At 51.0% G+C, this 27191-nt stretch overlaps 1 protein-coding gene across 2 annotated transcripts in view; it reads right to left on the minus strand.

Annotated features, from left to right (window-relative positions):
• LOC122373284 overlaps window positions 1-20345 on the minus strand; it is a 111048-nt gene extending 90703 nt beyond the window's left edge. For both annotated transcript variants that reach the window (XM_043351204.1, XM_043351207.1), the window contains exon 1: window positions 20226-20345. In XM_043351204.1, coding sequence (XP_043207139.1) covers window positions 20226-20263 — 38 coding nt within the window. In that variant the 5' untranslated portion in view covers window positions 20264-20345. The remainder of the gene's footprint in view (window positions 1-20225) is intronic.
• Between the last annotated feature and the right edge of the window lie 6846 nt (window positions 20346-27191).

Raw genomic sequence — 27191 nt, forward strand, 5'->3', positions numbered from 1 at the left:
TTCGTTCCATACTTTCAGAACACTTTTATCGTGATCTAGCAACTATTCCCGCATGTCGCACAATCCTATCCATCAGACATCTCCAGTCAGCGACGGATCAGTGCGTCTCAGACCAGATCAGATCCCTATCCAGCCAAAGGGCAGACAGCAAAACTCCAATTCGCAGAAGTGTTTTCAAACGTCGACAATATTGAGGCTTAAAGAACTAAGGTACGGACATTTTATTGGTTCAATTTTCCAGCTAATGCAGAAACGATGTCAAGGCGCATGTCACACGCCTGAAATTGAAATACGATTAACTGGAACCGCGGAAACAAATCTGCAAAAAGTACGTGCTAATATCACGCACATATGAATTTCCCACGTGGTCCGCGGTACCAGCAGGGCCCAGTGTTTCGCCACAGGGCTGAGTTTGCCACCAGGGCCTCGTTTCATAAAAGGAATTACTTACGGCGTTCCGTCAATTATGCCAGATTTGGCGTATTTGATGCCAATTCGGTTTCATAAAGCCGGAGACCGGAGTAATTCACGCCATCGAAATTACGGAGCTTCATTTACGGCAAATGCTCGATTCCAGACCAATTGATGCCATTTGGGTTCCATAAAACGACGTAATTAACGCCAAATATTTTATCAAGTTCTTGATATCAGTGGTGTAAACTACGCACAAAAAAGTTGCGTGAATTTGAATTAATGTGAAGATTCGAAGCTAATTTTTAATATATTTTATAATGTTGAGCCCGGTGAGGAAGAAAGAACAGCCAAAATGAGAAAAAGAAACTGCAAATCTTCTGTACCAGTCGCTTTTTGTGGCAACTATCAGAATTTTGTTTATTCGCCGCGCCGCGCCACTTTCGTAGTAAGGCACTTCTGCTTAGCTGGCTTTCTGCTGTTTTCAATATATTGATTTAATAAAGGATGGTCATCATTATCAATTTTGTTTTTTCATAAATACTTTTTAAGATTAAAATTCAACATAATTGTTTTATAATTTCTCGTAAAAAATAAGTGTTGACACGAAATTGTAATTTGTAGGACGCTTGATAAATTACGGTAACTACGCAAATGTGCTTAGTTACGGAGGTGTAAACAATTCCAGTTGTGGCTTTGTGAAACCGCTTCATTTGCGCTCCGTAGTTTGAAAGGGTGTGAATTACGGAAAGGTGTAAGTTACGGCAGAGTTTTATGAAACGAGGCCCAGGTGGTCAGTACCACAGCGATGGCGAGGCTCGCTTATCGACCGATGCCGCCTCGTTCGGGACCACATCGGTCGGTGTCAGCCTGCGGCACAGCCGTCAACACCCACACACAGCCGGAGAACCGGCCACATACCGAAGCCAGGCCACCGGCGGGCCGCGGCGCGCGGCCAAATAGGGCCCCGCCCTCGCGCGGCACGATAGTCATCCCTTCGGCACGCGCTAACGACGCAACGCGACGCCGTCACACGCCGGCGCACAGCTTCCCTGAGGAGCGAAAGCCCACGAGCGCAACCCTAGGTCGTTGGTGCCACTCCGGCCGCGGCCAGTACAACCCGGACAGAGCGGACATTTCGGGAGCCGACACGGCAGCAATCGACTTCACGACACGGCATCGGCCACCGTCACGACACGTTACTGGCGACGCTGTCGCGACACGATAACACGAGCGATAGCGAGTAAACAGGCGGTCGTGCTCCCGTCGACGGAGCCGGTAGACATGGCGTCGAAGATCGGCAGACATGGCGCGTTACTAACGGACGACTGCGCAGTTCGGGAACGGTGGCAACCAGTCATCGCCGATGCCATCAGCAGAGTCGACAACGGTTCACCGGGGCAGCAGCGTACTCGCATTGCGACGACGAGCAGCGAGACGTCGCCACTTTCCGTCAAACCCGGATAGTGTCGATCCGCAGCTGGGCGCCAGCACGACATCACGCGGCCTGGACAGGCGCCTTTTTACTTCACCCCCCCCCCCCCCCACAAAAAGTCAACACCGTTGTGTATAGAGAACGCTATTTCTGAGTACAGCGGCGCATGTGAGCCGGCCTCCGTTCCAGTTGGGCAGTAGGTCGGGTAAAAGAGGGCCAATCGGCCGCCGTCAGCCGCAGGTAGCCGGGACAGCTGTCGGCAGCCTTGGCAGTTGTGATCGAGGATAGTCGCCCGTGATGGCGACGCTCGACAGGGGCTGTCGGCGGCCTAATCTGATGCAGCACGGCAGCGGGAAGACAGGCCTGCCTGAGAGACCGTCGGGCAGCGGTGTCCGGTCTGCTGCCGACCGTGTCGCCGAGCTGCCACAGCTGCGACTATCCCGTCGATCGCGACGACATGCCACGCGGCGGCGGCGCGGCGACGGTCCCACGCAAGCTCCTCCCCGGCGGGGGCCGCTGTCATTCAGCCGGGCCGAGTTGCATCATCGTTGCACTCATGGCCGAAAACCGGCCGAGCGAGACCGTTCTCTACAGACTATTGCGCCCTCTGTGTGCGAAATAGCCAGGCTGCCGGGTTATCTTTAGTAACAGCTCCCGTCCCCACCACTGCGCACTGCGCAGTGTCAACCGAGGCGTCTGACTTCACGACCCACACGAGTCAAAGCCGTCACAACACGAAAGCATACTGATAATACTTTACGATCGCATTACGGCCGTGCCAGTTGGAGCAACTCTGGAAAATACGCTCCACTATCCGGGAACACGTTCATGATCGTCTTCATCCAAATCGCGACACAACTAACAAAGTGAAATTGACAGAGCGTGAGGCGACACTGATTTTTACGTTTACTAGAAGCCGCAGCAGACACCAGACGGTAAAAAATGAGTCTGAGCAGGGCCGACATGCTGAGCCTGACAGTGCAAGATGATTTGTGTAATAGGTAATTTATATTCCGATTCACAACACGCTACAAAAGGCGGTACATGACGCTCCCATTCATCACGATGTAAGTTGTGTGCAGTTTTCGGCATCCTAAACCGGACACAAAACTGCAAATAATGCACGGTGGGCCACAGCATTTCGCCGGCGGCATGGGAAAGTGATCGCGGAGGTCTCGGTGATTTATAGCCGCGGCTACTATCACTGCCAGTGGGTGGAGTGGAAGGGCGGAACTCCCGTCCGGACAGCGCCATTCAAACAGGGCGGGCCCAAGGGCTGCAGCGCTTGTTGACATCAGACCCTCATGGCAAACGGAGCAACGCCCCCGCCCTGTAGTAAAATCTGACAGGCGGAAGATCAGCAGCAGTTTTGTTATCAACTGACATCAGCTGACAGCGCGGCAGCCTGACACATGACAGGGCGGGTGACAGCAGCTCGCCAGCAGCTCGGCAGCAGTTCAGGGCTCCAAGGACAGGGGCAGTGAACATAAGGTCCATGTGTAATTTCTCTAGTATATAACGAGAAGACAGCTGACTTTCATGGTCCACTGGACTGCCGGGCCAAATGATGAGCTCATCGACAGTCAACGTAGATATTATATCAACATACGCACTTATCACTAAATACAGCATCCGGACCGGTCTATTTGGACCCTGGGCGGGACTGGGCTACTTTCTCCGCAGCAAAACAGACACTTCAGCTATCGCTCTGGCATCTCCAACACTTGCAGATTCCCAAGGGTATGTCTGCTTAGCGCCTGACATATCAGAAACGCCCAGCAGAGTCACTGCAGGTTATGCTGCAGCAACCGTAAGTTATACAAACTTCGCAGTTCATTGGGGCAGTTGCATTAGCAAAGCAGATTGCCAACAAATCACACGATAAAAGCTTCGTTGCATACTAGCATTTACGAATGACTTGTAAGCTGATTGGTGAAGGTTTATTCTAACCCATGCCAGCAATGAATCAAGTATTATTCATTACGCGTGACCATCTTTGTCAGTCACGGCACACTCCAGCCTCGTTAGTTCACCCAGCCTCTACGTGCCCATTTGGGTCTCGGGCCCGTTCACATCGGTCCAAAAAAGCCGTCCGTTTATCAGTCATCCGCTGTCGAACGAAGCCCGAGGCAGAGAAGTCCGCCGGTACAGCATAGGGCGTAGGCGGCGCGGCGGCGACGAGCGACGGCGGGAGGGCTGGGCGGAGCCGCGGCCGGAGACTGCAGCAAGGCATAGCACGGTAACACCAGAGGAGCCGCGCCCGCAGCGCTGGTTCTCAGCCGGTTTGTGGCGGAAATTCTGACGTAAGCACCAAACTCTTGAACGTAGAGTGTGGTTGATGGCAATGAGAACAGAGTAAACTACCGTTGATAAAGCAACACAAAAAGTTTGACATAGGCTGCTATTTCGCACGGGCGGATCCAGCCGTTTTCAAAGGTTTTCAAAGGGAGTTTTCAAAGTGTTGTTTTCAAAGCCGGCCAAAAGGTCAGGTCTCCGAAGCTTATCAATGACAAAATTTCCCGCTTTTCATATACTTGGATTGATTGGGATAGGAAGTGAGGATTTATTGACTTACCTTGCATGCATGTAGTCATTTTTTGTGAATTGCAGTCCTGAGGAGATTTTGAAGGGGAATTTGATATGGAAAGGGGGGCCAAAAAACAGAGCCAGCGCCGCAGCGCCGTGTGTGTATTTGTGCCGCTTTTTGCCCGCGTGGTCTGTGGGCGTCGGTCGGCGTCGGCGTCCCGGTCATTCGCGATGGTCCGCTGACGCTCCCATGGCGTCTCCCGCAGACCCAGCAGACGGACCCGGTGCAGATAGCCGGGAAATTCGGGCCGCCCGTGGCCAGCTGCCGCCGCCCGCGGCACAGCCGGTGCTAATCAGCGCTATTTAGCTAACGAGCTGTGGGCAGCGGCTCAGAGGCGACCTGTCCGACCAGCCGCCGCCCCCAGCGGCCCACACGGCGCCGGCCCAGCCCACACGCCCCAGAGGCCAGAGGCCCACCACGACCCACGCCGGCCCTCACCGGCCCACGCCGACCCACGCGCGCCCAGGGCGACACACTATCGACAAATCCAGTCGTCCAAAACTCTCCCCGTTCAGGATCTGACCCAGATGGTACCGGCGGAGAAACGTCTCCCACGTCCTGCTCCGGAGACAGGACAGTTTGTAACCGTTTGTGGTCCTGTCTTAGTGGTCAGATCGGCCACTGAAAGCTGTGATATCTCCTCGAGTCTACTGGTCACGCGGCGCCGACCACGGACCGGGCTGTCGGCCACCGCGGCGCTCCGAGCGCGATATAAACGGTCTCCAGCCATCCATCACCACGCTTCCGCTAATCAATCGCCGAAAAAATAAACGGTGTCGGTCCGGGCCGCCGGGCACGTCGCGTCTGCCCGCCATAACGTGACGTCACAGCTCGGTTAGCGCACCGTCACGATACGTCACAGTGCAATAAAGGCGTGACACGGCACCGCACACAGCTGTGGTGACTCCCCGCTCTGATAGAAGGCGGATCCAATTTCGGGGAACGGGGATGAACGCCTATCTTTGATATGCTATCCATATTCGCTATTGCTTAGGCAGGTAATAGCGGAAGCTGAGGTCAAATGTTTTTATTTCATTTTGCTTTGAGTGCTAATGCTTGCAAGTCGTTGAAATACAGCTGCAGAAAATATATGAACCAGCTAAAAAAAAAAATAGCTTAATCATGCAAGATAAAGTTCATAAAACACTATTAATTACATTTACTTCATCAACGCCAGAACATTGTTCCATCATCTACTAGCATTTCCACATTGTATTTCTGCCACTGGAAGCGTCACACTGACCAACCTTTTACCAAATCCGGAATCGTAACACGCTTATGTCAACACCACATTTTACTGCGCAGTCTCGCAACATTGTCACTCATTCGGCGAAGACAATGGTGCCAGTCACGGCCAAGATAGTTCGCCTAATTACAAAAAGCTCGACAGCACGCGGGCAAGGATGCTCGCTCGTTCTTCGTAACGGCATGACCGGGTGACATTCCTAGCGCTGTCAGTTCGCTGGTAGCGAGTCGGTGTGAACAGCGGCTTAGCCAGCGAAACCTAATTGCACCTGCACGAACGGAGGCTAAGTGCTTAACACCCTCCTTGTAGGATCACTTCCCCTGACATCCCTTCTTGACAGATGTGCATCGTGCGTTGTCACCGGCTTCCAACACGGCCACCGGCCACGGTTCGGCCAGAACGGCGCCACCGACCCGCGGAGAACCGTCTCCAATCGGGGCGGATTGAATCAAAATCCGCAGAAGCCACAACTAGGCACTCTGCAGACCACAAAGACGCGCCGAGTGCGTGGGACCTTGGCCGACCAAGGCCAAACGCAGCGTGCGCACACCCGTCCATCTGTGCGCGCACCCGTTGGCCGGAGTGCACCCCGCCGCGCAGCCTCAACCGCGCTGTGCGTGGTGCAGGCCCAGTCGTTACGACTGGACGGACGCACACGAGCCGTGAAGACCCGTCATTTCACGGCCCATAACCGCGCGGTCAAAACAACGCCACAAAATCGTCACAGCGACGAAATGTCGTCACATCTGCCGGCCCGGCGTCGCATTTTTATTATGCCGCGTCGGAGCAGACGGCTCGACGCAAGGGACCGTGTCGGACGACCCCTTTCGGCGTCACTGCCGGCTGGCCACCGTAGCCGAGCGTCTCCAAAAGAAAACACACCAGGCGGCATGACTCCGCTCGAAGCTCCAGAGACCGCCATACATTTTATCACACCAACAGAGCACTGTGTTGGTAGATGTTGGTGTGACTCAGCACCAGTGAAGGTGCTGGATCACTCTGAGTGGATCAGCAGGGCCGTGTGCGCTACAGCCTCGTCACGGTATCGATCGGATCCCGCCCCAGAGCGTGGCTCTCCACCCGGTGTGGGCCCCGCGACCTCCGCCGCCTCCCACGCTCCGCCGCGCCGCCGGCCGCACGCCGAGCGGTCACATTAATAACAAAACATCAACAGACTGTCACGGTGAAGAATCACAGGCCGTGCTCGTTCATACGTCATCTTAATGAGCGATTCATTGCCATTTTTGTAGCGCGGTTCTCGGCGGAACGGGCGGTGGGGAGGAGGTAGAGTCAGTGGGGAAGGGAGGCCGACCTAAGACCGACCTAAGGACCATTAGGGTAGCTTATTGCTGGTGCCAGTCGGTGCTTGACTGTGACCCACAGACAGGCCACCCAAACTGTGCAGCGACACGTGTCGCCTGGGACAGAAGTGCCGGCAGACACGAAAACCGCCACCGTTCAGCTATTTCGGGCGGGGTCCGCAGTATGGCGCGGCAGTAAACCTCAAAGTTTGGCGTGACCACGGTTGATAAACTTTGAGAGTTACGAGGGAAACTTGTTCGGTTAACTATTTGCATGAGTGTTAAGACAATATGCTCATCAATGGCTCAAACGGCAAAATGTGTTTTAACCATATTCCAACAGCTTGAACTAGGTAAAAAGGACTGTGATAATATATTTTTAATATATCACTGTGAATCCAGCAATGCATGCCCACAGCTTTCGGTGAATGACGTGAAATACATCATACATGACTTCAGAAGCTAGCTAATGAAGCCATTGTCATTTGTACAGTAATATGCCAGGCAACGCCTGCACCAAACGGCTGTCGAATCAGCGAACCATTCCTTCACAGCATGCCAACACCCATGTCTGAGCCACGCATTTCTAAGCCCACCAAATCACTGGCACTCAAAAGCGAACATCACCTGGTAATGCTCTAGGAATCATAAATTTACGTTGAGAACGCCCTTGAAGGTCGTCTTTCACAAACGCCTCGTGTGAACTGGCTGCCGAAAAGGCGTTTAGCTGTCACGTCGCAGTGACCGCGAGGGAGCGGCGCGCACGACAAGGCCGAGCTCACCGCAGAAGCCGGATGTCCAGCGACCTTCTCCGGCTGATCCGCAGCTGATAGTGGCGTCGTGACACAGCCGCGCCCATCCATGGGTTCGGGAAGAGCGTATACCCATCAGGACTCGTTAAAAATACCCATTCGGCTGCTGGAAAACTCTCACGATGCTGCTCAGAGGCACTCCCTGCACGGCTCCCAGCTCCTCCTGCTGCCCTCTCACACACTACCGAGCCTGGCTCCCACACCTATAGCCTGGCTCCCAGATCCTAAAGTCTGGCTCCTAACCCCTATAGCATAGCTGTCAAACCATATAGCCTGGCTCCCAGATCCCCCAAAGTCTAGCTCCTAGATCCTATAATCTGACTTCTAGATTCTATAGTCTGGCTCTAATATCCTATAGTCTGGTTCCCAGATCCTATAGACTGACTCCCAGATCCTAAAGTCTGGCTCCCAGATCCTATATTCCGACTCCCAGACCTTCCTTACAATGCTCCCTGACCCCAGTCTTTCCCCCTTACCCCTTGCACGACTCCCTGACCCTCTCGGTGTAGCCCCCAACTCTCCCCGATATAACGGCCATTGATCACGCTGTATCCCGCCGCGCTGTGAGTCCAGCGCGACGGCCACACGCATGCATTGCGTCAGCCAGAACTGCGTCACCGCTAGCAAAAACGGACAGGCGCGACCCCCGCAGCGCCGTGCCATGACATGCTGGACGTGAGGTTGCGCCGTGGGTCGCTCTGATGGAGGTCGGTGACGCTTCTCGAGCTCTCCATTCTGCGCATCAAACAGCATGACCGGCTTCGTCTGGCTCTCACCGGCTCTTCGTGGCAGCCGGCTCTCCGCGTAGGGAGATGTAGGGCCCTTCTCTGGCTTTGCCTTTGCCGCTGGCTGACAAGGTGGATCTGTAGTGACTAGCACAACTGCTGCGCCGCCCTACAAGCCAGTCAGTCCAGTTCATATGTCAGCTCAGTTCATACAGTATCACCCCGCCAGCCGTACCAAGCCATACCAAATATCAACCCTTTCTTCCCCAGCCGGGTCAATCGTGTCAGCATTATCCCTCCAGCTCCGTCAGTATCACCGCTCCAGCCGTGTCAGTATCACACCTCCAGTATCACCCCTCCAGCCGTGTCAGTATCATCCCTCCACCCTCGCACCGTCCACGCTGGCTGACGTCAGCCGATGTCAGCCGCCTGGGTGGTCGGTGGGATGGCGGCAGCCCAGCAGGCTCGACCAACGTGTGTGGTAGGCGTCACCCCGACCGTGGCATATCACAGGCCGATTGTCCGAGGACGGTCTGCGAGTTCTTGTCTTAAGTGTCTGTTTCTGTTAGCGCTGATGGCTGACGTTGACCAGCTCAAACTGTTCAGAAACCTCCAGGGACCAATGTCATCGTCCTAGAGAGACCGACAATTGTCCGACGCTCCTCGGGTAAGTTTCTCGCAGTATCGGGTGAGCCTCTGACACTGCTGCTAGCTGGTCATCTGAACACAATCAGGCCTCACTGGGTACCGAGCATTACCGATAGTTTCCCGTAGATGACAGCTGCCTTGACGGCCAAACATGGTACCCCGCACCTCCCAAGGATCACCATCTCTAAACATTCGCCATTCGGGCCCAATCCCCGTGCGTAACAGTCGCGCGACCATCACCCCACGAGATAAGCTGCGTGGACTGATCGCGCCACCCTGCTGAGTCATTCTGCGTGGTTGTTGAACGGCTGACCAGTGTGTCATCAGCGTCCAAACTGCGTCGTAGTTGCTCGTGATTAGGTGGCGGGGAGAGAGAGCGGTCACTGTTGCGTCACTCAGACACGCACCTGTTCAGCCTCTCTATCCAGCCCACCACACAGGAAATGGTAATGTGCCGTCTATCGCAATTCGCAGCCCACAGCCGCCTGATCAGTCCATTTCAGGAGCGAGGCAGACCCTACCTGCGCCGAGCGCGAGTGATCGAAAAACAACACACCGAAGCACCTCTATTCCGACAGGGTGGGGCCGCGTGGACCGGACAACACGGTCAACCAAGGCCAGCCCTCCGCTCATCCCAGCCCACCACTCTGTCCTTCCCTAGCCAATCCTTCTCACGATGCGCGGCTTACGTCCAGACGACCCACCACGCCGGGCCCCACCCCAGCGCATTCCTACAAACCATTCAGCTGCATGTCGAGCATGATGTTGTGACCCACCCAGGCACGGAGAGGATTGCGCTAGTGGACGCGGCGCCGACCCGGCCCGGCTGAGACTCAGGGTGGGGTCACTGGGCAGGGGCGACAGGGGACACTAAGCAGCTGCGGCCGATCAGACGGCACGCGTCGCCGCCGACAGCTCGGAATGTCGTCTGATGTCACCAGTGAGCTCTCTCTGAGGTCCATCACACCCGCTCTGGCTCGCCGGTCGACAACGGGTTCTATGGAGACAGGCAGAGCGGGTGGGGCGGCTGGGGACTGTCATCTGTCGGTGCCAGACATGTGCTTGGATCCGGAAAAATGGATCTGAGATCCGATCCCATGGATCCCGATCCGAGATCCATTCAGATCATAGATCCAACCCCTCAATTTTGTCGAGAGATCTACTGGGATCATAGATCTGACCCTTCAATTTTGTCGCTAGATCCACTCGGATCATAGATCTGGCTACCCAATTTTGTCGTGAGATCCATTGGGATCATAGCTCATAGGTGCTCAAAATGTTAACAACTTTCTTTCATAAGAAGTTATGAATACCAAAGTATGGTTAGAAACAAACAATCTTATACAAAGAACATATTAGTAAAGGCATCCAGTTACATTATACAGAATACAAAATAAAGGAGGCTCATGACGGTCACAACTTGAGAGAATTGAGTTGAGTGACATGAAGATTGTTCACAGTTCACATACCAACAGAAAAGTTTGCATTAACAATTAACATAGAGGTAAGTCAAAGTAATGACTAATGAACAATACATAACTAGGTACCTACCACATCACAATTCATGTTAGAATCTACATAATGATATTGATAAGACAATCTCATTGATCTTGCATTAGACAACCATGAGGCTTTCCAGTTTCCAGCTACCACAATTGATTGATAAACAATAAAAGATGATACTGACACATGTGGCTTGGTTAGGTAAAGGTATTTCAATCTATTGAAATAAATATTTGATAAAATAAACTGAGATATAAACAAAAGTACAAAAATATTCAACACCCTGCGGAAGCGATGGGAAGCGAAATATCAATTGTAATGGCCTTGGATATTTACCGTAAAATGATTATTCAGTATCTGAATTGAACTCGTGACGTCATTTCAAATAATAAATGAGCTAGGCGTTCTACCTTCGAGTATAATGAAAATAAATAAAAAATCAAACTGGAAATTCAAAAGTCTGGAGCTTTTTTTAAAGAATGTTCATTTTTTTCTGCCTCACATAATTTTACGATACGATTGTTTGTGAATATCATCTTTGTAGCGTTGAATTTAATGACGTAAACGTAAGCTGAAACGGTATTACATGGCCTTGAGCGGTGTGCGCCTTGCATCTTTATTTTATTCACTTTTCAAAAGAATAACAATATCTTACGTCATTAGTTTAAAGGGCCTTTTACGGGGAATCTTTTGGAATCATTACGGTCTTGGTCAAATGAAGATTTTTCATTGGTCAAACGATAATGACGTAATAAAACCATATTACCAAAACGTGAGCTGTGAATTTCGTTTGTCTTTTTTTGGGAGGCTCTCTCATAACAAAAGCACAGCATGGCACCACACGTGGCAGTTGGCACCTGGTGCCAAAAGTGGCCAAAAGTAAGTAATCTGAAGAAGTTGATGCCATTTTTGAACTTGTAATTTTATTAGGAAAGTATTAGAGGTTGGTTGTTATTCTTACTAAATCGAAATTGTGTTGCACATACTAATAGCTCATATGAACATTCTGGATTCAGATTGGGATTTCATACCTGGCAGAAGTGGATTGCTGGATTATTTTTAACAAAACTGACCTATTTGGCTTCCAGGTTTGATTTCCTAACATCTGTCCATAGGCGGCAGAACAGGGGGGGGGGGTGGCACCAGGGTACAGTGCCCCCCATAGATTTTGGCATTTTAGCATTAGCCCTACTGGCGTTGCAGAAAGAATGGGACCAAAATGAAAATCTGCAGTGCCCTGCTGCCACTGCATCTGTCTGTACTGTTTGTTCATTGAATTAAAGTGGCTGTAGCTTGTTGATAAGATTGTCATCAGTGCTGTCATGAAAAAGTTACAATTGGTCACAAAAAGTAGCAATATGCATGTTCTTGGTTTATTTTTAAATGTAGTACAAATGTTGTTTATTTAAATTCAAATTTAATGATGATACCTAATGATCACAAGTGGTCTTAACCAATAACCATGTCCACAAGTGATAATTCTCAATTGTATTGCACTGTAAGGTGTACAATTATGTAGGATAAGGGTTTCATTGGCTACATGTTGTCGTGAGATCCATACAGATCATAGGTCCTCCACAAATTTTTGCCCGCTGGATCCACAGAGATCATAGATCCGACCCCTAAATTTTGTCGAGAGATCCATTCAGATCATAGATCCAACCCCTGAATTTTGTCGAGAGATCCACTCGGATCATAGATCCAACCCCTCTATTTTGTCGAGAGATCCACTGAGATCATAGATCCAGCTCTCGGATCCAAGCACATGTCTGGTCGGTGCTGAGCTGCAGGGGCCCAGATCGGGAGCTGAGGGGTGCTGAGGAGACGAAAAGGGAAGACAACTGCGGTAGCGGCGGGAAGCTGTGATGGCGCTGTTCAGCACCGCGATAAGAAGCACCTGTGTGGCAATGGGGCCACCGCCTCACTGTGAGCGAGATCCAGACGACCAGGTAGGGTGTGGTGACGATTTCAGGACGATACCGGACGATGCGGGGCGATAACAGACGATGTCGTGATCAACAAACACAAAACTCGTCGAATGACACTCTCAACCCCGGCTTTAGCACTCGGCAACCAGGTGTGAAAATAAAATACAAACATTGTCCAGACAGCAGTGGAATGGACACCACAAACTTGGAAAAACAGACCTTCCTTCATGTTATAAGAGTGGTTATACTTGCTAAATCAGGATCGCGGCGACAATACATCAAAGCTTGCATGTAAGTCTGACCAGGCCAGACACGGACACGCGGGTCGTAATGGGTGTGGGGAGGGGTGGCCGTCTGCGCGGGAGGGGCGCTGGCTGCGGCCGGAGAGCGACGCTCTCCCCCCGGCGGTCGGACCAATGACCTCGAGCTGCGCGGCGTTGGCAACAACCGGTGATAACGAGCTAGGCAAGGCAGAGAGAGGGAGGGAGATGGAGAGAGAGGAGAGGAGGCGGGAGAAAAGCTCTCCGTCTGGGCGTGGGCCGGACCGGGCCAGTCACGTGTTCACGCGGCCCAGTCACGTGGGTCGGCTCGTGACGGTGCAGAGTGCAGCCCAGGTGACGCCCCGCCGCCGCCGCCCGCAGCCCAATCAGCCGCACGGTGACATCACCGCGCCAGGGCGGCTCCGGGCGGCTTTGGGCGGTCCGGGTGGCCCGGGTGGAGGTGCGCGTGGCCGCGGCCGCCCACTGCACCGCCCCGCACCTGGCCGAAACGCGGCCACCAGGAGACGCCCAAGTCCCACCGCAGCCCCAATCTAAACAAACCGCACACCAAAACCCGAACAGAGAGTCAAGAAAGTCACGAGATACGAGGACATCCTGTTTTCGGCAATGCATTGCATTGCCGAAATGGTAATGGTATCATTGTAATGGTACGATTCGTGTCTTTTTAGCTCCACAAATGACAGATGGCCTACATCGAACATCAGCTGGACACGAGCTAAACACACCCAGCTGCTGGCTTCGTCGACATTTTAGGGAAAAACAAACGCACAGCGCCATTTCGGGAAACGGTCCTGAGCATGGCACCGTGTTAATCCGGCCGTCGTGAGTCCGGATTTAGCCTCCGAACGGTACACTGGAACCCGAAACTGCGCATCATTTAGCAGCCCTTGGATTCGGCCAACATTTTACCCAGGCTTAGGGTGCGACACACTTCGAACTAGCTATTCTACCAGCTTTATGAATCGCCTGCTTCGACCAAAAAGGTAGTATCAAATTGCAAAGCTTGTCATTTGAGCTTATCGCTATTCGCTATAAAGGATGTCGTTTCAGCCCACCAGCGCTCTCAGTCATACATTGTTATTACTCCATTTAATGATGCGGCGGTCATTAATTTTGGCATGACGTCACATGTTGTCTATGAAAGGGCGGTGAACCGGTCGGATCAATGCCATCAATCATTCATCTGAGTAATCCGCCAGCTTGACATGAGACGCCCATAAGGCCGCCGAGGAAATTAGAGACGCAAATCGCCGCCTGTAAAAGGGCCATCGACTGTCATATAGCCCGATAAAGCTACATACACACGACACAAAGATGATCAAATGTAGCATCAGCTGAGAAACATTTGACTTTGAATAGGACAGTTTATTACGCCTATATGTCATCTCATGGTCGAAGAGCGACAGCTTCAAAAGGAATGTGTGTGGCACACTCCAAGATATTGTTATAAGGTGTAGGAGTAGGAGTAGGAGTTATTATAGGCGTAGGAGTTAGGACAATTGTGAGTTTTTAGCGACTTCCGATGAATATTATTTGGCGGGCATATTCACAATACTCAAATCCAACTATGGGTTCAAAATGTATCTCAAATTATTGACGTAAGTGCCCTCCTACGGCAAGGATCGTAGCGTGGAATGACAAAAGATGGGAGAAGTAGCAGTTTATGATGACTATAAACAGGGCCTTAATCATGTATCCATAGTTAGTTTGAGAAGCATCTGTATGAAAAGCATGAACAGAAATAAGAGTCATGACATGTATCCAAAGGAAGGAACATGATTTGAAACCTTTCTGGACAGAAACTGCGGCAAAAAGCCCATGGGAAGAAGTAAGAACAATGACGCGTTATGGATGAGCAGGAAGAGGAACTAGGCCCCGAAATACAAACATATTCCTGAAAGGGAACAGGAACTGTTACAGTGTATTTACCGATGTACCTACTGAACATACGGAAACAGCTGCACGGAAGGGCCCACGGTTGGACGGGTTCTACATACCATATTTGGAACAACAGTTAGTGCTGCGAGCTAAACAAAGGCATGTAAACACGAATAGGACGCAATGAAGAAGTTCGGGTGATGTATGACCACGTAATTAATTCTACATAATAATGGCGTACGACATGTCAACATACGCGAAAAACACGATAACTATGGAAAAACCGGGAGTTAGCATTAATAGGGTGTGAAATATGTCATCAACTCGTCTAATAAAAACGGTGAAAGACACGTCTGCGCCACACACAACATTGTTGAAACAAATTAACCCGTACACGCACCGGGATTCACGTGAAGTTTTATGTAAACCGTTAAAAACCTATCCCATTAACAAGTTCCTGCTTCATTGTCACGCTTGGTTCTCTCATCGTACACCGGAACAGTTCGCCGAATCACTGTCTGGCCGGTAACTCACGCAAGGTGGGTCGACAAATTGGCCCTTGTCCCCCTAAAAATAGCAGACAGAGTCGTGCTGTAGTTCTGAGAACGGAACACAGGCACAGAGTGAAGGTTATACCATCGAAGTTCCCATGTAACCAGCCTCTGCCATTGATTGGGCCGGACGTCCGGATCCTAGAATCCGGAGGTGGGAATAAACAGGATCTGACAGCCAGCTGCCGTCCGGGGCCCGGTCAGCCGCTGACCTTTCCTCAGCTGCAGCTCTGTTTATTCTATCTGTTTATTTTCTCCCTATCCCTACCGCATCGCAGCTGGAGGGAGCACCGGTCCGTTCACAAGGCCAGGGCGGCCCGGCTGCTGATCCTGAAGGGGTGCAGTTCCGGGCCGGCGCCCCGCCCGTCCGTCCGTCCGTCCGTTCACGGCTGAAGGAAATGTGTTTGGACTGCTGTCACTCACGGAGGCGAGACTGGGAAGAACCACCTCACAATACACACGGGAAACTTCCAGGCTTGCCCGATCCTACACACGACCCCGAGAATGTACCGTTTCTAGCTACTCTGTAGTCAATCGCCGAAACCAACCGACGCATCGCAGGCCCAGCATCCGGTGTAGCCCAATCGACGCGGCGCCGGTTTGATCCGACCGACGCGGCGCCGGCTGGGGCGATCCAGCATCCGGCACGGTCCGTTCGACGTGGCGCCGGCACGGTTCCACCGACGACGTATCGGCGCCGACGCGGCCGTCCGACGTCCGGTACGGGTCAGCCGACGAGGAACGATCCAGAAACATCCGCTGACCATGACCCTGCATTTTCGTCCGACTGTCCGTTGGAGGGCCGTACATATGAGCCCCGCCGGCTGTGACAGGCCTCTGGAACGCGGACGACAGGCATTGATAGCTGCCTGGCCCGCCTGGCACCTGTTTGACATTCGTCCGGCACTCGTCCGACATTCGTTCGTCGCCCGTTCCTCATCCGGTAGGTGCTAGGCAGGATGAGTTCGAACAAGGGCGAGGCCGTTCCTCGCCCAGTCCGTTCGTTCGGTAGAATGAGTCCGAACAAGGGTGAAACGGACACGGGGAAGGAGATCCGGAGTGTGGACCACTCTGTCGGCACGTCGGAGTCACGGCGACGAGGAAGACGACGTGCCACGCGCTACCCAGCCGGAACTCCGGAATAGACGGCCCCGGGGCTAAATCGGTCGTCCGAGTAGCCGACGCTCGTGTGACTGTGTAGAGAGAGGCTGTCAACCGTGCATACATAGTACTGCATGTAGTCCTATCCAAGTGTGAGCACTGCCTGAAGGTCTGGTGTCGCGAAACTGTGGCATGAAAAAGCATGACTACGGTGGATGGGTCAGACCAGATGAGGACTACTATCGAACGGAGCTCTCCCTGACGACACCGCTTTGCCACTCACCACTGCATAAATGAAATTCACGGACATACTCGAAAAATTTTCAACAGATTTTAACAAATGTTAACTCATGCACTGCAAGCTACAAAACTCAAAGACCATCCTACCCAGCACTCACTGTCTGTCAGCATTTGCGCCTGTCAACACCCAAGTCAATTTCAAAATAGCCACGTCACGGTGAACCGGTGTACCGGTAACAAGTTCGGCGCCTCTATGTCCGCACACTGCACCCATGTTAAAACAAACACACACATTGCAAACGGGTCGGGGCTAAGGCAGCTGCCGTGCGATACTTCAAGTGCTTGCTCAACCCAGATGCAGCGGCACCCATACAGTGCGTCTGTCTACGAGTATAGTGTAGACTGTTTAGGCAGTGTGTAAATTATTTTACAAGGTGAGCGTGAAACGTGCCGCTATTTCTGTCCGGGCTTTCGTAGGTCATGCCGGTTTGCAATTTATCCCGAGCCACTTACCTTGTTCGGGCTGTAAAATATCAGTCTCCAGCTGCCAACGAGCTCTTCTGTGTGCTCAACCACCCGTCAGAGTGCTAACTTGATTAGCTATTCAAACTTCCCACTATTCATTATCAGTGAAGCGACCTATCCAATTCGTCCTTACGACCGAGCTCGTGTGCATATAAAGCATAACATACATTTGCACCACAAATAAGGAAAACCGACAGCCGTCGAATACATGCATCCGTGTTGAAATCCATGCAAATCCGCCCGCATTTTAGGCCGTCGTGACAGCTCTTTGCACCTGTGAAGCGATTACTCCGCGGCTGCCGTGAAGTGCAGCTTAGGCCTGGCGGGAGCGGAGGTTTCAGTGTCGGTCTTACCGAACGCACCCCGCCCCTGATCTCAGGGGCGCCGCTCGCTCAGCGCTTCTCTGTTGAGCAGGCGATATAAATCACCACATTCCAGTATGAATGGAAACACAAGCGACCGGCCCACATGGCCAATCCTTCTGGGCCCCGCCCGGACGCCCGTTGGTGTGGGACCGTCAGCGGCGCCCTCTGAGCAGCAGGGAGAGATGGGCAGCCCCCACACCACCCCCGGGCACCGTATCGTGCGTGTCGCACGTGCCACGGCCAATTCATCACCACATGGGCCGGCGGCTCACCAAAACTGCCGGTGTATCAGATAGGCCGCGAAGGGTGAGCAGCGTGTCAGTCGGACAATGACGCCGAGCTGAAATGGCCGGGCAGTGGCCGCTGGCCGGCCCAAAACGGGTGGATCTGATGGAGCCATTGGGGCGCTGCGGCCTACGCGCGGATTCCGCAGGTGTTGGCTGATGAACGTCGGATAGCCGGCCGGGGCGGCTGGCGGCAGGGGAGGGAGTCCGCGGCGGGCTGGACGGAGCGGACCGCCACCGGCGCCGCCCGGCACTCCCCTGGCTGCACGTCCTCCTGCTGTCGAGAGAGACAGCCTGAGCTATGGTGACAGCTCTGCACTCGGACCACGGCAGGGCGGCGTGGCCCTGCTCGGGGCTCAGCGAGAAATCAGCAGTCCGGAGAGTGGTGCATCCAGCAGTCAGCATCCAGCAGTCAACAGCCAGCACCCAGCAGCCAGGAGCACCAACCGCCGGGACTGGACTGGCAACGTCCTCCCCTATAACCTCTTCCGAACCCGTCCGGTAACCACGAGGTGTAGCCGATTCGTTAATTGGCGCCAAACTGCTGATAACCAGCTGACAGCAAACAAATAGGGGAGAAGCAGAACCTGTGCTGGTGTCAGCTCGTAAATGCCCTGGTAAATGACAGTAGACGGGCTACATCAAAATGTTATCGCAGACACAGCACAGCAAACAGTTGACTGCCAGCTGCCTAATGATGTTTCGTTTAACAAGTTACCGATATCAAGTAAATCAGAAACGATGTGTGGACTAGACCCCTTTGGTTTGTGAAGCTCTATGATGATAGATGCTTGATATGTTCCATTAGATGGAATGTGAAGGCTACATACATATACATATATCATTTTCTACACGTCATTGTCACATCGACCAACTACTATAAAATGTTTCATCTAGCACAACAAACTTAAATGTAAATCGATCCAACTGGATTAAACAGCATATCTGTCGCGAAAGCTGCCTGAGAAACACCCGTGTAACCGGCTATAGTGTTTAGTGCATTTTATGGGCCTAGAGTGTGAGTTAAGTGCCACGTTATCATCGAACAATACCGAACTGGTTAGCAACCAAGTTAAAAAACACGTTAGTAACAACAGTCGGTAACAGGTCACCTAGTTTACTTTTCCTCGAAGTCGACCGATTCGCATTTCACAGGGGATGAGCGACATGCTCCTGACCAATGTTTTGTCCTTTTGTGTTGCAGATATTCGTGCACGTCGAATACAAAACATTGAAACGCTGCCCACGCTTCTTACTGTTATCGTATAATGTAAACTGCACATACCTCATGTCCATCCGAAACAAAATGATCTGATGCTTGCTCAGCAATCCCAGACACATGTAACACAGTCATAAAAAATGGCAAAAAGTCCCTCTAATTACCCAGTAATACTCTCAGCAGCTCGTTCTCGTAGCTCGCAGAAACAAACAAAAACCATCGGATCGGACCACCCGGTCGTTCTCAGAAGCGTGGCCGGCTGACCCTGGATTGGGGGCCGGCAGGCGTGGGCTGACCGAAATTCTGGGACAGTCGTCTGTGCGAGCAGCGCACGAACCTCCCTGCACTTCGATACAAATCCAGTCACCCAGTCACACCCACACATGGGACGAGACACACAAAATCCGACATACCCGCCAACTCCCACGGAGACACTTTTAAACTAGGGCGATAAGTGATGTGGGCGATAGACAACGTAGAACAATGATCTGCTAAAGCTCTTCAGGAATCCTAGATCAAGGAACTTCTGATCGCCAGATGCCTGATTTGTGTACCTGATTCGCTGTTCGTAGAATCAATTTACTACTTTAACCATTATGTCACAAGATTTCTGAGATAATTCCCCTCTTATCCACATCCCTTATACAACGTGGGATCCCATTAGCCAGAAGAACCTAGAATTACTACAGTCTCGGCGAAGTGGGACGAAACATCGGGCCACTGAGGGCGTTTCCCAGAATTTGACCCAGCGGCGGAGGGAGCCCCGCATAGCCGGCATTTCCGTTTGAGCTCGTGTGGGCTGTGGTCCCCGAGAAGCTAAAGGGAGGCGGGGAGGCGGGGGAGGGACGCGGAGGGACGGGGAGCCGGGCAGACTCCCCCGCTGGCACCCCGTCCACTATGCACCCCCACTGGAGTGGCTAGTTTTTATCATCACAAAGACCACGGATGACGAAATGGGCCTTGGGACGCTAAAAGTGGCACATCACAAGCACAAAGACATCACAGCCCACATTCTGGGACAGAAGAGCAGTGGGGACTGTGAATATTTTGTTGTGATGTCGTGACATTTCAGAAACAAGCAAACTTATTTTGAACGAAAGTAAAAGGTGGACATGACCAAAAACCAGAGCTTTCATAGGGAGGGAGGGAAAACAGTGGCGAAGCCAGCGACAAGCAGGTACTCACCGCATCGTTGGTGCCCAGCCGGCCCGCTCAGAACCCATGACGTCAAAATGACGTCATACGGCGGAGACGACCGGGCCGGCCAATCGTCAGCTGCACGGCCGCCGCATCTGTCAAAAAAGCGTGACGTCACACATCAAAAGACTGACAGAACACCAGCGGAAGCCATCACGACACGGTCACAAAAACGCCATGGTTTTAAGCTTCACGCAGCTTACACAGAGTCTGGACTCGGCACTAAAACGACTCACAAAGTGCCGATGTTACGTCAGCCATACGTGCGTGCCGATTTAGCCATGGCCCGATTCTGCATCAGATACCAATCTCTGCCTGACTGATGGGGGAGGGACAAATGCGACGCACCGAGACCAGACTCTGTGACGTCACTACCGGCCGTTACTGGGGGTTATGCCACCTGAGCGGGTCCCGGCTAGAAGCAGGCGCATGGCCAAACGACGTAATTTGGCACTCAGCTCAGTCAGACAGCATGGGGCGAGTGGGCGGTCGGTAGCGCGTGGTGGTGAAACAGCACCGATCGTGACGTCATCGGGCCAAGCACGTTAACAGAGCTTAGCTAGTATTGTTCAGGCGGTTTCGTTCTAATCAGCGGCCACGCTTGGTTGCATTGGGTGGAGCCAGAGACGTTATCAGGACTCAGAAGTGCAGCGTTCGACCACCGAACCATGACCAGATCACAGTGGATTGATTCATTGTGTGACTGGTATCGGCGGGCCATCGTCCGATGCGGATAGAGGTTGAGCTAGTGGACAAGCTGGTCTGTGCTACGTAATTCCTGAACCTTTATCGAGCCTGGCATTTCGGATGACATAATGAAAAGTCATCTGCCCTAACCCACCAGTCCGCGATCTTCTGATGATCATAGTGGATGCATAATGATGACGTTATGATGGACGTTCCAGTATCGAACATCCCGTGTTCCATGATACGGTACCACGACCAGCCGAGTGCAATAGATGGCAAGTCCCTCCCTAAATAGATAGACAACCCGCTGGGCGCTCTGACCAATTCAATCAACGAGTGAAGGAAAGTTCAGAGCTAAGTGTCACGCTGTTGACTACGTCTGACATCACGATTGTCAATTAGGTGGTATAATGATCTCAACAGAGCACCAAAGCAGAATGATGCATAAAGCCGGGCGAGGCGTCATCGAACTCTATCCGAGTGGAGGCTCAATTCAGTTGCCAGACCCATTCTAACATCCGGTGTGTTATTTGTTGACCTGCTCGAGTCTCTCGAGGTTAAACTAGCCACTCTGAAATATCTGACTAACCGTGATAATAAACCTGCGCCAAGATTCGCGTCTAATTACGGTTTGGCAAACCGTGAAAGAAGCCTAGCGTGGAGCGATAAACACCACTGAAATTTCCATTCAAACTGAATTATGCTGAATGCATACACGTATCAATGGGAGCTAGTTCGAATCATTCTTAAAATCTATGACGACATGGCTCTTGCAGAATGCGCCTGCAACGGACTACTCGCATTTCTCCAGTCTTAAAACCCGCGTGCCGAGGCGTGCAAAGGTTGCAAGAAATAAGTTTGTGGGTGAACCGAACAAGTTATTCGAGGCCTTATTATCAATCATGCACATGTTACGCATTTCCCACATGACCAGTTGACCATTACATAACAGCTTCGAATACGTTATCAATGCCCCCAGGTTTTACGAACAGAGTCGAGCCACTGACACTTCCACGTGCTGCGAGCATGATCAAAGCCGCAGGTCTGTCCGCCCGCAGCCGCAGCCGGTTCGCGTGTCTTTCTCGAGCCGACTACGCCCTACGGTAGTGGTCAAAAGCCGGGATCAGCGGTGTAGCCGCGACCGGCCGCGCCGACCCGTGATTTGTTGTGAAGTTGAGCCCTCCACAGTTCGGAAACGCCCGCCGCTTGAGGTAGCGATTGGTGAGTTTTGTAACTCGGAGCTACCGTGACGTGAACACCGCAAAACGAACTGGTGTAGGTTCACATAAGCCGCAACGTTCTCAGGGTGGGCATTATCGGTGCAACGATAAACCCACGAACCGACCAAAACATGATTGCTGATTTCACAAAGTCGACCACTATTGTGTGCTCACTTTTACCCGGTTATGCGTTTTCGTTTAATTTGTTTAGCTTGTGTGAGACTTGCGAAGCTAACGAACGATATCACAAAACAGATAGAAGATACTATTTTTAATCATTGTTAATAGGGAAACTAGAAGCCATTCAAGATTTATTCGAGATTTCATTGTAAAATAGTAGCGCTATCGCAGCATCGCCTTCAGTAGTTTTCCCATGGCGGGCGCCGAATCTCAGATCGAGCGGGTAGGCCGCTACTCAGGTATCGGCTTTCCTGTCCATTGTAGCATTTGACATAGGCGCCAATCATATTCGGCACTGCCGAAATAAGTTGCTGGGGTCACCTGGCGGCCACCTATGCCGGCAAAGGAGAGGAGGCGGGCCACCAAACTTCCTTCGTCCGGTGGCCGGAAGGTTCCCCTCCCGATGCGAATCGCTACCATTGTCAACAAAATAGTCAACAAAGTGCAGATGTGAGATATATTTCATGAGAGACAACTGACCCTGGGCGTTTTAAAGTCTCGTAAGTCATACATCTTTGTCTCATAGCCATGACCACTGACCACAGAGCTGACAACGATCATGACTACGATCGTCCACATTTCACGTCGCCTTCCTCTGACGAAAATCATCATCACCGTCAACAGAACGCAGCTAAGAATAGTCACAAAGGTCGTGTCTAAGGACTCCTGACATAGTTCCCCCGGCCGCAGTGTGTCACCGTGGCCTCAGCCGTACTGGTAACGCTGTCTATGACTGCAGCGGGGTGCCGTTATCAGCCGCCAGCCTTCCTGCTCATAGTAATTATAGTAGCGGTGGCCGGCCGAGGAATATTTACTCGGCGCCACGACGGTGACCGGCTGAGGTCACTCGAGAGGAAGCCGCCGTGAGAGTTTCCTGAGCCGGGCCCGACGGGGAGCGACCGACGGTTCCCGAGACGGGCCTATACAGAAGGCCGTGCAGGTAGGTCACAACAAAGCAGCCGCAGCGGCCGCGTCGGACAAAAGAACAGGGTGCTTGACGTAGAGATTACCAGGTGTTGTCCATCTGAACTGCACAGTCACGTGACCCATTTGACCTTCGGATCCAATTCTGGTAGTCAATTCTGGCGCTTTTGTTACCATAGCGAAAAATATAACCCCGTGTTCAAAGTTTTGCTGACGACTAAGATTCTGCGTAATCTGGCCAATGACGTTCGAGAACCGCGGCCAAGCCCCGCTGATCTTGAACGTGATTGGTCGGACGGCGTTTAGAATCTTCGTCGTCCGGGAGACTGCGAACACGGGGTAAGCCAAGGGGTAAACAATCTGTGCGTGGAATGGGGAGTGGTGAATGTGTAAGGGCGATGATAGGCTGATTCGTCGATTTTTATTTATACTTTTATCCTTATTATACATTCTGATCATTTTGTTTATGTTCAGGAGTTTTCTCTGTTGATTTAACATCAAAAACTTTGTGTTTTACTGTTAATGCCAAGTGCCATGTTGATATTGAAATTGGGTTACAATTCCATATTCACCTGTTTTTCTATGGCCTGTTGTGCATCATATTATTGGTAATGTGAATATTGGTACTCCATACACTGCTATTTTTGGGTATATATTAATGTCTGACCTGATTTTACTTCACGTCTTCACTTCACCTTATATTTTCTTGCAGCAACAGTTATCACACCATTATTGTGCAAAAATAAGGGTGGTGTTTCGCTCACCTGGTTGACTCACCTGGTTGACTCACCGCAACACTTGCCAGCCACTTTTGATTTCCATAGAGACATCAACAAGCAGGGGCGGCGCCACGGGTTTTCGATAGGGGGGGACGGGGACCGAAAATCGAAAATCCCAAAAGTAGATACTGATTGTGTATGCAAAAAAAAAAAAACGAGGCACGTAACGCCGCGAAACTTGGCAAGGCCCAAAACACATCGAATGGTGCATCCCGTTTCCAAACTTATCCTAGGACAATTAAGATCGATCACCTTTTCAAGCATCCTTGCCTCTAAATCAAAATTTGCAGTCTTGCCAACTCAAAGCTGGTTTCCTACAAGCTGCGAATTGCTTAGGTATGAGTAGCAGTGCTAGCTATATATTCTTACGTTTCGTGCTTTCAAATTTTCGATCTTACGTCTGGTCAGCTTCAGGGCTTCACCATCATATAGTCATGGTGGAGGAAAAGTGGGAATGTCTTCTGCTCTGACAAGTGCGCCAAAACTGCAATATAATTTCAGAATCATGACATCACCACCTGATCCATATGTAACGGGCAGGGTGCAGCTAATGGCTAGCCGTCAGTGGTCATGTCATCGGTGGTCACTCAAAAGGCCATGCTAGGTCATGGAAGGTCACCAGCCGTTATTTGATCACACTTTCTGATGGATTTTACTTGCCAAGAGCTTCGCGGGAAAAACGAGCGCATGCACCGTTGAAAAAATTGAGTGAAAGGGTCTCAGGTCCGGCGACCTCTGCAGGTGAAATGCCCCAGGGTAGGATTCCGGTGCTTGTTGATTAACTTCGTCAAAAATGGCAGTAGAGCTGTGGTGTCGGCACCATTGTGTTCGTCATGCTCGAGCTGGCACGACCTGCATCGTTCTCATATTCACCCTCCAATCGTAACTACAGCAGGCGCTGTTACGATAGCTCGGCAAAATCCAGAGACCTTCATTACCTTCCTTTGGGAGGTAATGAAGGTCTCTGGAAACCTCATCCCACATCTCTTTAGCATTAGTGGCTCTCCTTATGGAACAGGTTTCTTGACTGGTCTGTTTCACCCCAGAATTCAAAGACTATAATAGTCAAGGTAAATCCGAGCGCACCACAGTGAGCACAATTTGATAAGCTGGTGTATCTCAATTTTCATGTAGAACCTTTCACGTATCACGAACCTAAAACCCTTTCGTGCACTCATGCAAAAGCAACTGCCATGTTTCAACAGCTGGTAATGGCATTTTCACAGCCGCTGACGTAAGAAGGGGAGGGATGGGGGGCTCGATTAGACCCGCCGACCGAACTTAGTTTTGCAGAAAAAAAAAAACGAGTGCTATCGAACCCCTTGACGAGAGGGAGTCGATGCTATATCCAATTATAAGGTCTTGGGCTACTGCGTGCTTTTTTGGTCCTGCCTGTGATCTATCCGAACACTTCTCCCCACAAGTGCTGGGGTTAATGGCATAGATTTCAAATGGTTCCTGTGGTAGAACTGCCATGCTTGAATTTGACTAATTAGGAATGGAAAATTTTCATATGGTAACGGAAATCTATGGAATTTCAGTGAACTTGGTTTTATCGGCAATGGGGTCTGGCAATGGGGTGGGGAGGTTATAAGTAATAACCCTGCCTGGCGCCCCAAAAAGGGGGCACGATCCCCGAGGCCCTGCCGATCACCTTATAACTACAGGCATCACAGCTCCACACCTTTTGCAGATGGCCAGGACCCCCTGCGATGCATCCCAACAGCAATCTTTATTCAGAACCTGCCTTGATTAACCAACGATGCCTTAAATGCGACGGATAGCTCTAACTATAATGCATTATTATCAACTATTGAACGGCCCTCGCCGATAGGGGGGTACTGTACCCCCCTAACTTTCGATAGCGGGGGACCTGTCCCCCCCGTCCCCCCCGGTGGCGCCGCCCATGTCAACAAGCCTATACCTCCAACACTACCAGAGGTTGACGCTAGCTCACAGATTGCGCTGGCAGCGCCAGCGGGCAGCGCGCCCGTGAAACACAGCCAGGGGTTTCCTCTGTAACGTCATTGTTGTATAGGTACTTGGGCCTTCATCAATTGTTAACAGCTACAAAAATTGGAATTAAAAATGTCCAGGTATTATGAGCATCAGCCAAACAGGGAAGTGAATTTGGCTACAGCCCATCTTGCAACGCCTCAATGAAATTTAACGAGAACCTTAAATTGAGGGAGCAGCTACATAACTGAGGTAAAGCCCATCAATCCTTGTGGATTTACCTACATAACTGAGGTAAATCCACAAGGCACTTTGAGTTCAAACTATGAAGTGACTCCAAGCGAAATATAACAGAAATTGGGACTTTGTGGAGCTTAGAAATAATCTGCTTAGTGCTGGATGAATGTTTTCACTTAAAATAAACACCACCATATTTGAGTCATGAAAAAGTGTTTGGTAAGCATAAGCTTGTAGCATAAAAGATGTTTGTGAAATGTCACTAGATTTTAAAGTGTTAGTCTCTGCACATTGATTCTCTGATTGTTTGAATGATGAAGTCTCTGCACAGTCTCTGATTGACTGAATGAGCTCTGCACTCTGCAGTCACAATAATGAAGTTCATGGGAAGATATGATTTGTAATAAAAGAATGTATATTTTGAGTTGATTTTACCTATTCTGTGAAGATCATAGTATGTTAACAGCATTCCAAACAGGGCATGTCAAAGGTTGGATGGATCTTGCGATTTCCTTGAAGTGTGACTGTTTACCATATGTTGTTTTTTTTTATTCAAAGTTATTGTTAAAGTCAACCAACTTTTGCAACATTGAGGATCATACTTTAGCTTTGGAAACAAGACATATTATGTAGTTATGCTGATCTTCTTTTCCAGTCTTTGATTATCACTTAATTTCATTCACTTTTGATGTAGTGAAATTCATGATCATTTTAATGACAAGCTACATTTGAAATGTATTGTTGCTCCCTTTTTTACCATGCATATTTTTGTGTCTTGTGAGGTCTCATATCAATATAGCAATAACAAGAGCAGTAACATGCATAGTTTGCTTGTGTTGTCATAACTTTGTACAATATTTCCAGCTTTATAATATGCAGTTACCTCACATTAGGCATCACACATATATTTTTTCCTGCAGGAGAAAAGACACAGAGCCAACTAGTGACTCATGTTTGTGCTCCTATCACTT

Source organism: Amphibalanus amphitrite, unplaced genomic scaffold, assembly GCF_019059575.1.
Source record: "Amphibalanus amphitrite isolate SeventyFive unplaced genomic scaffold, NRLGWU_Aamphi_draft 001472F_arrow, whole genome shotgun sequence".
Lineage (NCBI taxonomy): Eukaryota > Metazoa > Arthropoda > Thecostraca > Balanomorpha > Balanidae > Amphibalanus > Amphibalanus amphitrite.